Source organism: Morone saxatilis, unplaced genomic scaffold (assembly GCF_004916995.1).
Source record: "Morone saxatilis isolate NCDOM2014 unplaced genomic scaffold, NCSU_SB_2.0 Contig15, whole genome shotgun sequence".
In the NCBI taxonomy this organism is placed as follows: Eukaryota; Metazoa; Chordata; class Actinopteri; family Moronidae; genus Morone; species Morone saxatilis.
The window spans coordinates 5,247,412-5,260,427 of record NW_023339707.1 but is presented as its reverse complement, the minus strand read 5'-3'; the positions used below and the strand labels follow the sequence as shown (position 1 = coordinate 5,260,427).

Genomic DNA, 13,016 nt, shown 5'->3' with positions numbered 1-13,016 from the left:
TCTTGAATCTTGAATCTTGAATAAGGGAGAATGGCATCAAACAACTTTGTGTTATATTCAAATTTTCAACTTGCAACACATATCCATGCTCACCTTTTGCATAGGCCAGATCATCTCCATCTAGAGTGTCCTCTAGGTCAGAATCAGAGGAGAGCGGGTCGTCGTCTCTCAAAGGCGGGATAACACCGTCAGCCTCGACCACGACATCTTTCAGCAGCACTGAGTCAAACTTAACAGTGTAGAAACCACTGTCTATGTCTATATTGAGAGAAAACATCTGAGTGAGCAAAACGTTCAAACTGGGAGCACCTTTGTCTTTGTTGTTTTTGTTACATTGTGCGACTCTATTCAGACTGCTTGCTGAACAGTTTCAGAAAATGTCTGTGTAACATTTTTTGACAAGGTGACACAACTTAAGTTTAAATCAACTTTAGTGTGAATTCATCTATCAGCGTTGTCAAAACTGTCCGTCAACAGAATACCTTTGATTTTGGCAGGGTACCAGATGCCGTCCTCGTGTCGAGCCAAGCAGGACGATCCTTCTTCAAGATTACTGAGATCAAACTCAAGGAACTGTCTGAGCTCCGACACATAAACCACTTCGCCGTGGGAAAACCTTCAATAAAAGGGAAAAAGGAAATACTGTATGTAGACAGAACTGAGATCCAAATTGATAATACATACAATAATCAAGAGGTTCAACTAATGTGGCTCATTGAAGCTCATACTGTACTAGAAAACACATTCATAGTAATTGATCGCTGTCAGATCGAATGTCCTCAGAAACAGCATTTAGTCAGTCATGGAACAACAAACCTCTCCCCGGTCAGCTGGATTTGGAGTTCTTCAGAATTAGCAGATCGATAGGATGACAAATTATTAGATAAAATATGTCTTTTTGCCAATGAAATATATTATATTGCTGGATGATATCTGCTATGACAAAGAAGGCAGGCAACCATTTGCAGCACAACCAGAAAACAGTGGCATTTTACCTGCAATTGTCTGGGAAGCGGCATTTGTCCTCTAGGTAGAATGGACAGGGTTTCATAGACTTCTGGGTGGGTAACACATAGAGCACTCGTACTTGTGCCTCTTCTCCGTCTGGTGGTTCTGCCCCCACCACCATGGCATTGTGATACTCCAGGGTCCCCCATTTAGTCCGGTAGGGTGCTCTTACTTTGGTGCCACTGAGTGCATCTTCTTCTTCTTCTTCTTCCTCTGCCTCCTCCTCTTCATCATCATCCTCTAGCCCACCTTCCCCCTCCTTGTCCCTCTCTCTAGTATCAGAACTACTACCCGAAGACTCCCCGAGTTCAGAGTAGAAGGCAGCAAACTCAGCACCCAAACTCTCATTTGCACTGTTTGTGTCAGCTTCTGCCTCTGAGGTGCTCGACTGCAGTCCATTGATGTCCTCGAGGCTGGCCAGAAGACGACTCTTTTTGACAGACACCAGGCTGGACTCGGTGAGCTCTATCAGCTGAATAAGGTCCTCTTTCAGTTTTAGCAGGTCTGACTGTTGGGAGGGGTCCAGGCCAGCTGACAGGGCTGTCTCCACCTGCTGCAACTGGGCACCATAGGTAGAGATGGCTGCCTCAAGGGTTTCTTCATCCATACTGACACTTGGCACGGGGCAGGACAGGGATGGACAGCATCAAGCCCCCAAAACACCTGAGGACAAATAAGATTTAAAGTGGAATCAAGTAAACAGATCTCAGCAGAATGAGTAGATGGACTGATAGAGGAGACATATGGACTCCTGCAAAGAGCCAATCTTCTTTCTCTTCACACGAGAGTACAATTGGTCCTCTCCTGTAGGATTTTTAAGTCATACTTTAGTGGTAAAAACCTGACAAACTGCCACATATTTTCACAGAGTTTAACCTAACTTAGGTTACATATGACTCGAAACCCAGCTAATATTAGAGCTAGTTTTAGCTGAATGTTAGCCGTTTTCAAGCTAACTTTAACAACTGGTTTTAAAGACGCTAGCTTTACCTTCGTAATTAGGGAAGCAGTCTGACTTCCACTGCACCGACGGTAAAAGGGACATGTGCCATGAAAAGATGTGCTATGTTAAGAAAACATGTAATTCAAATAGCTAAATGTACATATTGGGACAGTAGTACAGTCACAACATGAACCGGTTCAGTATCAAGCTAGCTGAAGTGGGTGGAAGGTGAAGTTGTGCATTTCTTTCAAAATAAAACAAGCTTTATTGCCATGGGAAACACGTTTACGTTGCCAAAGCTATATTAACGTAAAATAAAGTAAAGAAAAACAACAACCATGAAAAGTAGATTTGTAGTTAGACAACACAAATACAAATGTCTTGTGTATGTGTCCAGGTTAAATGTCTCCAGACACTGAATAGTTTTGACTGCTAACTACTGTCAGTACAATGTTAGAAATGCATCTTGCTAGTAAGTTATTAAACCAGTATCTGCTAAACTAGTGATCTATTATTCAATTCAACTCGATGATGCTTAATTGATACGACAAAATGTACACGCTTGTAAGAGGAAAGCATTGTTTATTGTACGTTTTTATTGCGCTTTCTTTTTCACTGTAAAACGTTTTTTTTATTTTGAAGTCTCCACAACCCGGAAATCTTTTGGTTTACGTAAAACACGTGCGTCCTTGACGCAGAATCATGACGTCTCCTGTAGCCAGAGTTCAGTAACAACATCAGTGTGTGCTGTTATTCTAAGTTTCATAGGAACATTTAAAGCTCCTCTATGGGCTCATTGCTTCCCGCAGCGGCTCCACTTATTACTACTAATGTGAAGGTAGGCTAACTTTACCTGTTGCTTGACGCCAGTACCACAGCTCGGCTTCAGCTGCATGCTGGATGCTGTCAGCTAACATGATGCTGGAGGCTCTGTTGTTACTGTATAGACATAATGTTGGTATATATCGGTTTTTTAACTTGAATAAAGTTAGGACCTTGTCACAGTGGGCAATTGGTTCATAATAGGGACATAAGTACTAAAAACAGCATTTCACATACAGTAGCTAAGTTGCTAACCCTAATACTAGTTGGTACAACAAACCTAAATCCAATGTCAGAGCAAGTCTCATCATGACCACCCCACATGCAGTTTAGTAAATTATAATGGACCCCTAATCTCAAACACAGAATGTAAATTATTTTAGCTCTAAGAATAAATTACTTTCAGTTTCTCCCTACAATGCTCGTTCTTTGTCTTATTCTCCCATTTCTCTTTCTGCACCCCCACATTAAAGTGACCGCTGCTGTCATGTCTCCGACCATGGCTCAGATCAGTGATCCAAAGATTGCGTTTGCCTACCTGCGCCCGGCCTGTGTCCTACTCACCAAGGAGCCCACTGTGACCAATGTGGAGACACTGAGCGCCCAGCTGAAAGAAGTCAACGATGCCACATTGCAGCAGCTCCAAGAGTACGTCCTCTTCCCTCTTCGCTTCGTCCTTAAAGTCCCTGGGCCCAAGAAGGACAAACTGGTGCAGGCTGTGGCTGAGGCCATGAGCCAGGTCCTGGAGAACACTTGTGTCCAGAGCTGGGAGACCCTCCAAGGCCTCTTCTCAGAGCTTTGCCTCTGCCTGTGCTCACCAACCGATCCTGGGAAACCTGCAGATACATCGGAGGAGCTGAAATCGGCTGTGCTGAGGTGCCTGGATGCACTGCTTCATGCTGCTTATGGTGATATAGTCTTCAAACTCTTTGAACCCATTATGCTGCCTGGACTGGGAGCTGCCATATCACTACTGCTGGCTTTAGGAGAGAAAACAAAATCTCGAGGTATACAGGCAGCAGCGTTGAAGTGCCTCCAGGCTTTGACTCTGCAGTGTGACTGCACTCAGGAGCACATAGTCCCATCCTCAGAGGAGAGATGTGCTATAGGCAGCACCATGGCTTCATTCTTACCCGGGATCACTACTGCTGTCGCACGGATCATTACAGGAGATTTGAGACAAGGCCATGCAGTCACAGTCAGGGCCATCAAGGTACCGTATTTCTGTGTTCATTTTGTTGGTGTAATGATGCAGTACAGTACATTACAGTACAGTCATACTTAAATATTTTAACTGCTGCATAATATGTTATAACATATTAATTGTGTAATTGCTGATGTTTCTCAGCTTTTAATCTGTATTCAGTCCAGTATTTAACTGTGTATATAAATGGATATTTTACTACAAATAAGTGTGTTACAAGTATAATTTAGATTATATATTATTAAAGCTACAATTTATTTTTAGAGCTGCAACATTTAGTCGATTGTCAGAAAATTAATCTGCATTTAATCAATTATTAAGTTTTAATATTCAAAAGTAAGTCAGTTTTCATGCAAAAATGTCAAACAGTTTATGATTCCAGCTTCTTAAATATGAATATCTGCTGCTTCTCCTTACATTTCAGTAAACTGAATGTGTTTGTGATTTTGACTGTTGGACAAAACAAGACATTTGATGGTATCACCTTGAGTTTAGACAGTTGTGATGGACATTTTTCACTTTTCACTTCATGTTTTATAGACCAAATGATGAATCTAGTAGATAATCGGCAGTTGAACCGATAATGAAAATAATCACTAGTTGATTATTTGCCTTATTGTTTTACACTATGCAATGTCAGAAAATAGTGAAAAATGCATCTTCAAATGACTCCTTTGTTCAAACCTACAGTCCAAATCTTTAAATATTAAATTAACAATGAAAAGCAGCAAATTTGAAGATTTAGTTTAATAAGAACCTTTAAAATAATTTTTGGACTGAAGTTTCAATTAAAGTTTTTTCTTTTTTTTTTCTTTTTCTGTTGATCATTATATATTATAAATATCCTGAATATTATATAATAATACAACTGTAGAAAAGTGAGTGTCCCGTGATAGTCTAAATGTGCTAAATGTGCAGGCTTTTCCACACTGATGCAACAATTAGGGTGAAATGCAGTGTCCATGTTACTAGTTGTAATTCTTGACATACAGTATGTTTACAGAAAGCCTTCTTTTATCAGTTGACTTAAACCTTTGTGTGTTTACTCATTAAGTTTAATTTGTTTGAACAACATTAAATATGTCAAATTTAAAGTCTACAGATTAGTATACAGTATATATTGTATCCAGACTTGTACATATATCATATCATGGTAGGATAACAGGTCGGTTGTGGAAGCTGATGGCCAACTAACCACATATTAAAGAGCAGGTCTAACCATGTTTGGACCAAACTGATTGATTATTTCCTTGTAAAAATGTAATCCTGTGATTTGTTTATGCCAAAGAATTATCTTGTTTTTACTTTTAATTATCACTCAGGTTTGGTCCAGGACTGTGGGGCTTGTCATGGAAGACGCCCAGCTTCAGGCCAGTGACCCCGGGAAGACGCCATCACCAGACCTGGGGAGAATTGGACAGCTGGTGGTCCGTCGGACACAAGACTGGGTGAAGAGCACAGCAGGGAAACTGTCTGTGCTCCTGAAGAAGATCATCTCCTGCACTTCGGCTCACCAGCACTGGAGGGTTAGACTAGAGATGGTGGAGCTGGATGACCACCTGCTGGCCAGGTGTAGCCAGTCACTGGGAGAGTGTGTGGGGCCGCTACTGGAAGCACTGGTGGGAGCAGTCAATGATGAGGAGCCCAGAGTCAGAAAGAGGTGCGATACGATTGACATTTTGGGCAGGAAAAAGACTAAACCCAGACTACTTGATAACAAGATGTTTAAACTTCTCTCCTCTCCTGTTCTCTCCTCTAGGTGTGAGGCCGCTCTCAGGGAGGTATCACAGAGGAATCAGAGCGGTAGCAGCAACAGTAAAAGCAGCAGCAGTGCTCAAACCTTCACTGACGTGCTTTCAGAGAATCTCCACTCTTTGACCACCTCCCTGCCCAGACTGATGAGGACCTCTGATGACCAGAAGAAGCTGTTTGTACTCAATGTGTTTCTGGGATATTTAAAAGTCCTGGGGCCGCTGGTCTCTGTGGTACTAAACTCAGCTGCACATCTTCAGAGGATTTCCAAAGCCTTGATGCAGGTAATGTTACCTGCCATTGTATCAAATTATACTTAATATTATAGAGATTATAGGGCTTCATGATTGATCATGATTTCAAATTAAGTAATTTTTTAGAAATATTTTAGTGGCTTTTTTAACCAATCCGGATGCAGAGTGCATACAAATAATAAACCTTAGGGTGGATATTTTTATTGATTAGGCCAAATATTATTCATGAAGACAGCAGAATAGATTAATAAAAATGAGTAATGAAAAATTATTAAAAATAAGTAAAAATGCAGAATTTCATATTAAAACTGCACCAAAAATAATTTGCATGCACAAAACACACTTTGAATATAATGTTGTATACATTTCAAATTTATTCTTTATAATCTAATTGTAATAATAATAATAATTACTTCACAGTTTATTTTAAATCACAAACTGTTAAAATAACAACTACTACCTCTGTATGCCTTTACAGGTGCTGGAGCTGGATGTGATGGATGTTCGCATTGTGGAGGAAAGGAGTTACGCTGCTATCATAGAGACAAACGCAGACTCTCATGATTCCCACACGGCTCACATACAGAGGAAGCATTTTCTCTACTTCACAGACGAGAAGATCCTATCTGTGCTCATGGAGATCTGTCGAACATTAGGTATGAGTGCTGTTTGATATGAACTTAAGGGATAGGCTGTATCAGAATGATCTACTGTACGTTTCTTATCCTTCTGCATACATGAGAGTACTTGATGTCTGTGTCAGTTTTATTTAAAAGGAATATATATAAGTTATAAATAGAGAAATTGGACTAATGTCAAATTCTAAAAGCATATACTAATACATAATGTATTAAAGAAATACATACAAAGAAAAGAAAGAAAAATACATTCTGTGTCTATACACATTTGACTTTTTGTTTGACAGCTCTCCTACCAAAAATATAACAAGTAACTTTTGCTATTCCTATCTTTAGGTTACTATGGCAATATTTACCTGCTGACAGATCACTTCCTTGATCTGTACCAACAGTCATCAGCATACAGAAAGCAGGCTGCCATGGTGCTGAATGAGATTGTCAGGGGCGCCGCAGGCATAGCCGTGGCAACAGAGGCCCAGGGTTTGGAGTGTCACGTTCAGGGATACTCTGCCACCCAGGAAGACCTTAAGGTGGCAGTGGTGTCAGTCATGGAGGAATACACCAGTCTGAAGAACTGGCACTTGATTACTGTCAGTGAGGAGACGGAGAGAGACAGACAGGACCAGCAGGTGCGGATAGTTTCAGCAGTGCATCTTATATATATTGTTCTGAATCAGTTTGTTATAGTTGAACACTGGTTTGGTCACCTGGCAAAACCATAACTTATGATTTTTCAACAAGTTAATGGCATATTTAATATAGTTGTAATGGTAGTAGTTATTATAGTTTAACATTTTTAAAATATGCTTATTCACTTTCATCTTTCTAGATGAGAAGTTATGTGATACCACTCTCATGTCTGCACTAAGTATGAAGCTACAGCTAGCTAGTGATTAGCTTAGCCTAGCATCAAGACTGATAGCAGGTGAAAACAGCTAGCCTGGCTCTGTCCAAAAGTACCAAAATCCACCTACCACCACCTCTACAGCTCACTAGTTAACACTTTGTATCTGGTTTGCTTGATCAATGCAAAAATCAAAATGTGAATATGAAAATGTGTAATTGACACGTAGTTACAGACTAGAACTATTTCTTGGCAATGCTAGTGACTTCCTGGAGTCTGTAACTGTCTGCTGGCTTTAGCTTGATATTGAACGTACAGACATGAGAGTGGTGTAAATCAGCTCATCGAGCTGTCTTCAAGAAAGCAAATAAGTGCATTTCCCAAATTGGGAAAACAGCTCCTTAATGTCATTTGATATTTTCAAATTTGATTTGGCAGTGGATTGTTTTATGGTCCATGAATATTGCATCAACGTCAGCTACATTTTCTGATTAGCAAACTCTCTGGGAATGATCATCATGTGTAACAGATGGCCCCACTCTTCATGGATTGATATTCTGAATGAAGAAGTGATACTTTGATTTTCAAAATTGTACATCTCATTTTGTATTCTGTGAACATTTTCTAATCAAGTCAAGTGTAATATTGGACTCCCACGCTAAACACATATTGCACAACTCTGTCGGCATTTAAATTTGATCCTGGTCAGATCACTTCACTCCAAACAAAGCACTCCATGCTGTACTGAGAAAGATAACCATACTTTGCTCAGAATATGGCCTTGGACTGATCACTGTGCGCTCTTATGCCTGAACAGACTGAGCAGAGGGGGAAACTCCTCCAGGGCTTCAAGTAACAGCTCTAAACTTTCAAGGCTGGATTATCAAGCTAACAGGCACTCAGAACCCACTGGCAGCTCCGTCTTAATTTGCGAGCTAAAATTTGTCCCCACCAAATAAGAAGTTTGGCCTCTGTAGAGACTGTTGTTATGTCCTCCCTTAATGGTAAAATATTTTCCTCGCTACTTCCCTCACCTTACAATTACTGTACTTTTAATGAATAAAACACCACTGAATTGTCGGAGGAAAACGGTTTGGTGCATGATAATAACATTTGTCTTTTGTCTTCTTGTAGCTGCTCAGCCCATCGAAACTCCTCTCCATATCAAACAGTCATCTCAGCAACACTATTGCAGACTCTCTTCAAGTGATTCCCTCTTCTTTTGCCTCCGCGTCTCCCTCATCGTCAACCTCCACAATCCACCAGCTCAATAGCAACATCTGGCAGCTGTGTATCCAACTTGAGGGCATCGCCTGCTTTGCCGAGGCCTTGGGGGGTGATTTTCGTCCCTTATTGATGACATCGCTGTATCCCGTACTGGAGAAAGCCGGGGAGGAGACACTGCTTGTCAGCCAGGCAGCGCTGGCCTCCATGTGGGACATCAGTAAAGCCTGTGGCTACGCCTCCCTGAAGGAGCTGATCAATGAGAACTCAGACTACCTGCTCAATGACATATCAGTTAACCTGCAGAGGCTCAGCCAGCATCCACAGGTAAAACTCACACAGTTTGACATGTTGTTATAATACACAATAGCGTGAGGTGACTCCCTCAGATTGCTTGTTTTGTCTGACCAGAAGTGCAAAATACAAGAAAACAAAAGAAATCTTTGTTTTCCATTTTGATACATGGCCTAAACAACGACTCAACAATCAGAATTCTTGGCTTTTAATTTTATGTGGATTATCGACTAAACATTTCAGCCCTACAAATGAATAAAGTGGCATAATAGGTGCTAACAATAAACATTGAATCTAATAGCAGTAGCAGTTTATACAATAAAATACAACATCTGTGGTGTACTCAAGTGTGTTTGTTTTGGATACAAGTCTCAACTTTTGACTATAAAGTCCAGAATCAAACAGTTAGGAACAGTTAGTATGATGAATAAATAAGAACAGTTTCAGAAAGTTTTACTTATTAGTTTCAAATTCATTCCAAGTCAAAGGTCATTGGTATTGAAGTTGAGTCGGATTTTGTCAAGTCAAGACTTAAGTCATCAGATTCATTACTCGAGTTTGACTCGAATCCAAGTCATGGGGCCCGATCACCCTGGTGAATACTGTGAATTGGTTTTCATGGGTTTGGCGGACCCTGAACGTGTATTTCATCATATCCCGTCTTGTTGGTCAGGCTCCGCGGGTGTTGACAGTGATGTTAACTCACTCTGACTGCAGCCTGCTGCCTCTGGTCAGGGACATCGTTCAGGATGTGCTGATGGCTCTGGATCTCAGCTACGACCACACAGCTGCTCTTTTCTGCTCCGTGTTGCATGCGCTGATGAAGGCACTGGGTGAGATTTCAACTCATTTATCACATACGGTGAGGGTGGAAAAGGAGAAGGGACAAAATTAGTATATTTCAAAACATTTATGGATAAATCATTGACTTTATTAAGAGTTTTAGTATCCCATGATGGTTTAAATTAGCTTTGCTTCTTTTGTAAAAAAAAAAAAGATGTCACAGTCCTGAAAGAGTGTTTGAATGATATGTGATCCCTGAGACAAAGTGCAGAAAATCATCAAGGATGGAGACAAAATAAAGACAAAGATATTGCATATTACCACTTTTGTGTCACACACCTCACTGTGTCACTGACCTAACCTGTTCTTGTGGTTCTTCCTTTAGCGAGGTGGTTTCCCTCCAGTTGTGGTAGGACCAGCAAGTCTGCCGGACCCAAACAGACCACCGTTCACAAGGAAGTCTTTAACATCCGACAATTCCTGCTGGATCACCGCAAACAGAAAGAGCTGGCAGAGGGCATTGGAATAGAGGAGGACGATACTGAAGACCTTGGTAATACAGTGTGGTGTCTGTATTAAGACAGGCAATTATAGTTTACTGTAGTTCAGGTTTCACATTGCTGTAGAGGTTATCAGCAGGGGGATTGGGTCATTGTGACAGAAAATACAGTATGAATAACAATAAAGTATTAGACAAGAGCCAACAACAACAGTGGGTGTTTGCTGAGTCGATCAGTTGTATGTCATCCGACTATTATTGTCTCAACAGAAGTCCCTCCTCCCACGGAGTGTGAGGATGTTGAAGATATCTGCGGTCCTGATGTGAAGGCAGAGCTTCCCTCCCACCTTAGCATTACTAAAGATGTTATGGAGCGCTGCATTCATCTTCTGTCCGACCCCAGTCTCATGCTCCGGCTCAAGGTACTGCCTGTGGCTCGAAGGGGAGTGTGGTTTTTTTTATCGTAATAATAATTGGGGTGACAGACCTCCCTATCACATATGATAACATCATGAAGATACAATGGAGAATCATAGCTAAAGAGTCATAGCTTTGCAGTCAGAGTAGTCTAATTTGAGTTAGACAAAAAAGACTGAATTATATTAGTCATAAAGGGTTAGCCACCCCAGGCTAGCTCTGAGCTAGGTTGTAGTTCTAGAAAAGCAAGTATTTCTTAAACATTTTTAACCAGGAGCTTTGGTCCTCTAATATGGCCTGCAGAGGTTGTTTTACATCTCACGAAAGCTGTACACATAAACATTTTGTTGTTTCACTCTATATATACAAAAAATATAAATCAATAGGTGTTCTGCATTTCTTTGTCCTAAGGTATTGGATGTGCTGGAGCTATGTGTGTGTGTACTGAGTGAGAAGGAAAATGAATTGCTGCCTATGGCTCATCGCTGCTGGCCCGCCCTCCTACAGAGACTCACAGCTGATGACCCTTTAGCAGTCCTCAGAGCCTTCAGAGTACGTAAAATAATAAATATGAAATATGAAGTCAACAAGCCTTTTCTTGATAATCTTTGAGGAGAGATGTGTTCATTTAGTGCACTGGTGAAAAATTGTAATAACCCCTGCAGTTTGATATTGTGAAAAAGTACACAAAAAGTGTTTAAAGTCATGTTTCATTACATCAAATTGCTGTATGTTATTGTGTGTGCCAACTGAACAGGGATGACTACATTTCTGAGTAAAATGACATTTTATATTACATCCGTTACATGCAAGCATGTAATATTGAAACATACCTACAGTATATTGAATCAATCAAAGGTTATTGTTTTGAGCACAAATATAGTGTCAGTTTATTATAAAATAGCTACAGTGGTTACTTTTGGCAGGCTGTTTCATTTTTGTAATTCTGTAAAAGATGTTTAAAAAGACAAGACAGGAAAATCATTACAATGTTTGTGGATTGTCTTCCCCTGGCTTTTAAAACTGTTTCAGAAAATTACAGAGGATGAAAATGGCCTTCTACCGTGTTCCCTGATGAGTGAAGATCACACTTGTTTGTGATCCTTTCTCTACATGTGTCTATTGATTCTACATGTCACTGTAAATTAGTCTACTTGTCAAAATCTATCTTTAGTTGGACTATTTTTACACTTTTCTTTCATATTATTCCCTTATGAACTGACAAAATCAGACATAACAAATTTGTAAATGGTCATTTAGTCACTTAGTTCTCCTCCTGGCAAACTGTGCTATGGCCATCAGCAATATGGCAGCTTTTGTAAATACTATGGCTCATCCAGGGGATAATGCAGTGTCATTTATCATATGTAAGCACTACAGGGACATTCTGTTACATGTTGTCAACTTGATGCATACGTACATTACATGCTGAGTCTCTGTCCCAGGTGCTGTGTACGCTGGGTGAAACATGTGGTGACTTCCTGAGGAGGAGGGTTTCTAAAGAGATTCTGCCCAAGTTGAGCTCCTCGCTGGCACGGCAGGCTCCCATCAGTGCCAAGGCAGGGCCTGTCTACACACACACCCTGTCCTACAAATTGCAGCTGGCTGTACTGCAGGGGCTGGGCTCACTGTGCCAGAGGCTGGACCTGGGTAAGATTCAGATTCAGATTACTTTATTGTATACACAACTATAAATAACATAGCAACACGCAAAAACAGTAGAAAGTTAAAGTGACTAGGTGGCAAGTGAAGGTAATGAAAGTGATGGTGATGAAAACCATCACAACAATAAATAATACACAGCAATAATAAATAGTACACAGCAATAATAAATATTACACAGCAGTAAAATGTATATTAAAAACAATTAAAAAGGATATTAAAAATGGGGGACATGCAAGTTCCAAAGGTTTAAATAGCAATACATACAACAACACACAACATAGTACTTGTTGTACTATGTACTTGTGTACATAGTACACAAGTTGTAAACATCATCCTGTATGATTGTATGATCCACAGTGTAACAATAATCACACCAGATAAGAAGTAGACAAAAAGTACCTAGAGTAAAATTGTGCGAAAAGTCAAGCCATTAAGAGGACACACCAGCGATTTACATGCATTAACGTTCATACGGCAACAGTATTTTAAAATATCACCATATGTTAATTATGTTACAGGTTTTAAATGGGGTATTTGGACAGTCACTTCTTGCTGAAGTTAATTTTATACTTATGCATTAAAGGAACAGTACATTTTGGAAAAACATATTTGCTTTCTTTTGGAGAGTGAGAAGAGAAGATTGATACTAATTTTGCATTTAAGTAAAGT

General features: G+C 40.2%; 2 protein-coding genes across 2 annotated transcripts in view; one reads left to right on the top strand and one right to left on the bottom strand.

Annotated features, from left to right (window-relative positions):
* zgpat (zinc finger, CCCH-type with G patch domain) overlaps positions 1–2,167 on the bottom strand; it is a gene marked incomplete in the record, with an annotated part of 3,216 nt that extends 1,049 nt beyond the window's left edge. The window contains 4 exon segments of the mRNA XM_035657385.1: positions 94–258; positions 483–616; positions 996–1,671; positions 1,999–2,167. Coding sequence (XP_035513278.1) covers positions 94–258; positions 483–616; positions 996–1,615 — 919 coding nt within the window.
* Positions 2,168–2,652: 485 nt separating this feature from the next.
* tti1 (TELO2 interacting protein 1) overlaps positions 2,653–13,016 on the top strand; it is a 20,867-nt gene continuing 10,503 nt past the window's right edge. Inside the window, exons 1-12 of the mRNA XM_035657254.1 lie at positions 2,653–2,789; positions 3,247–3,986; positions 5,300–5,637; positions 5,737–6,013; positions 6,462–6,639; positions 6,958–7,250; positions 8,600–9,016; positions 9,657–9,816; positions 10,152–10,319; positions 10,536–10,687; positions 11,094–11,234; positions 12,128–12,332. Of these exons, the coding sequence (XP_035513147.1) occupies positions 3,261–3,986; positions 5,300–5,637; positions 5,737–6,013; positions 6,462–6,639; positions 6,958–7,250; positions 8,600–9,016; positions 9,657–9,816; positions 10,152–10,319; positions 10,536–10,687; positions 11,094–11,234; positions 12,128–12,332 (3,055 nt within the window). The 5' untranslated portion in view covers positions 2,653–2,789; positions 3,247–3,260. The remainder of the gene's footprint in view (positions 2,790–3,246; positions 3,987–5,299; positions 5,638–5,736; positions 6,014–6,461; positions 6,640–6,957; positions 7,251–8,599; positions 9,017–9,656; positions 9,817–10,151; positions 10,320–10,535; positions 10,688–11,093; positions 11,235–12,127; positions 12,333–13,016) is intronic.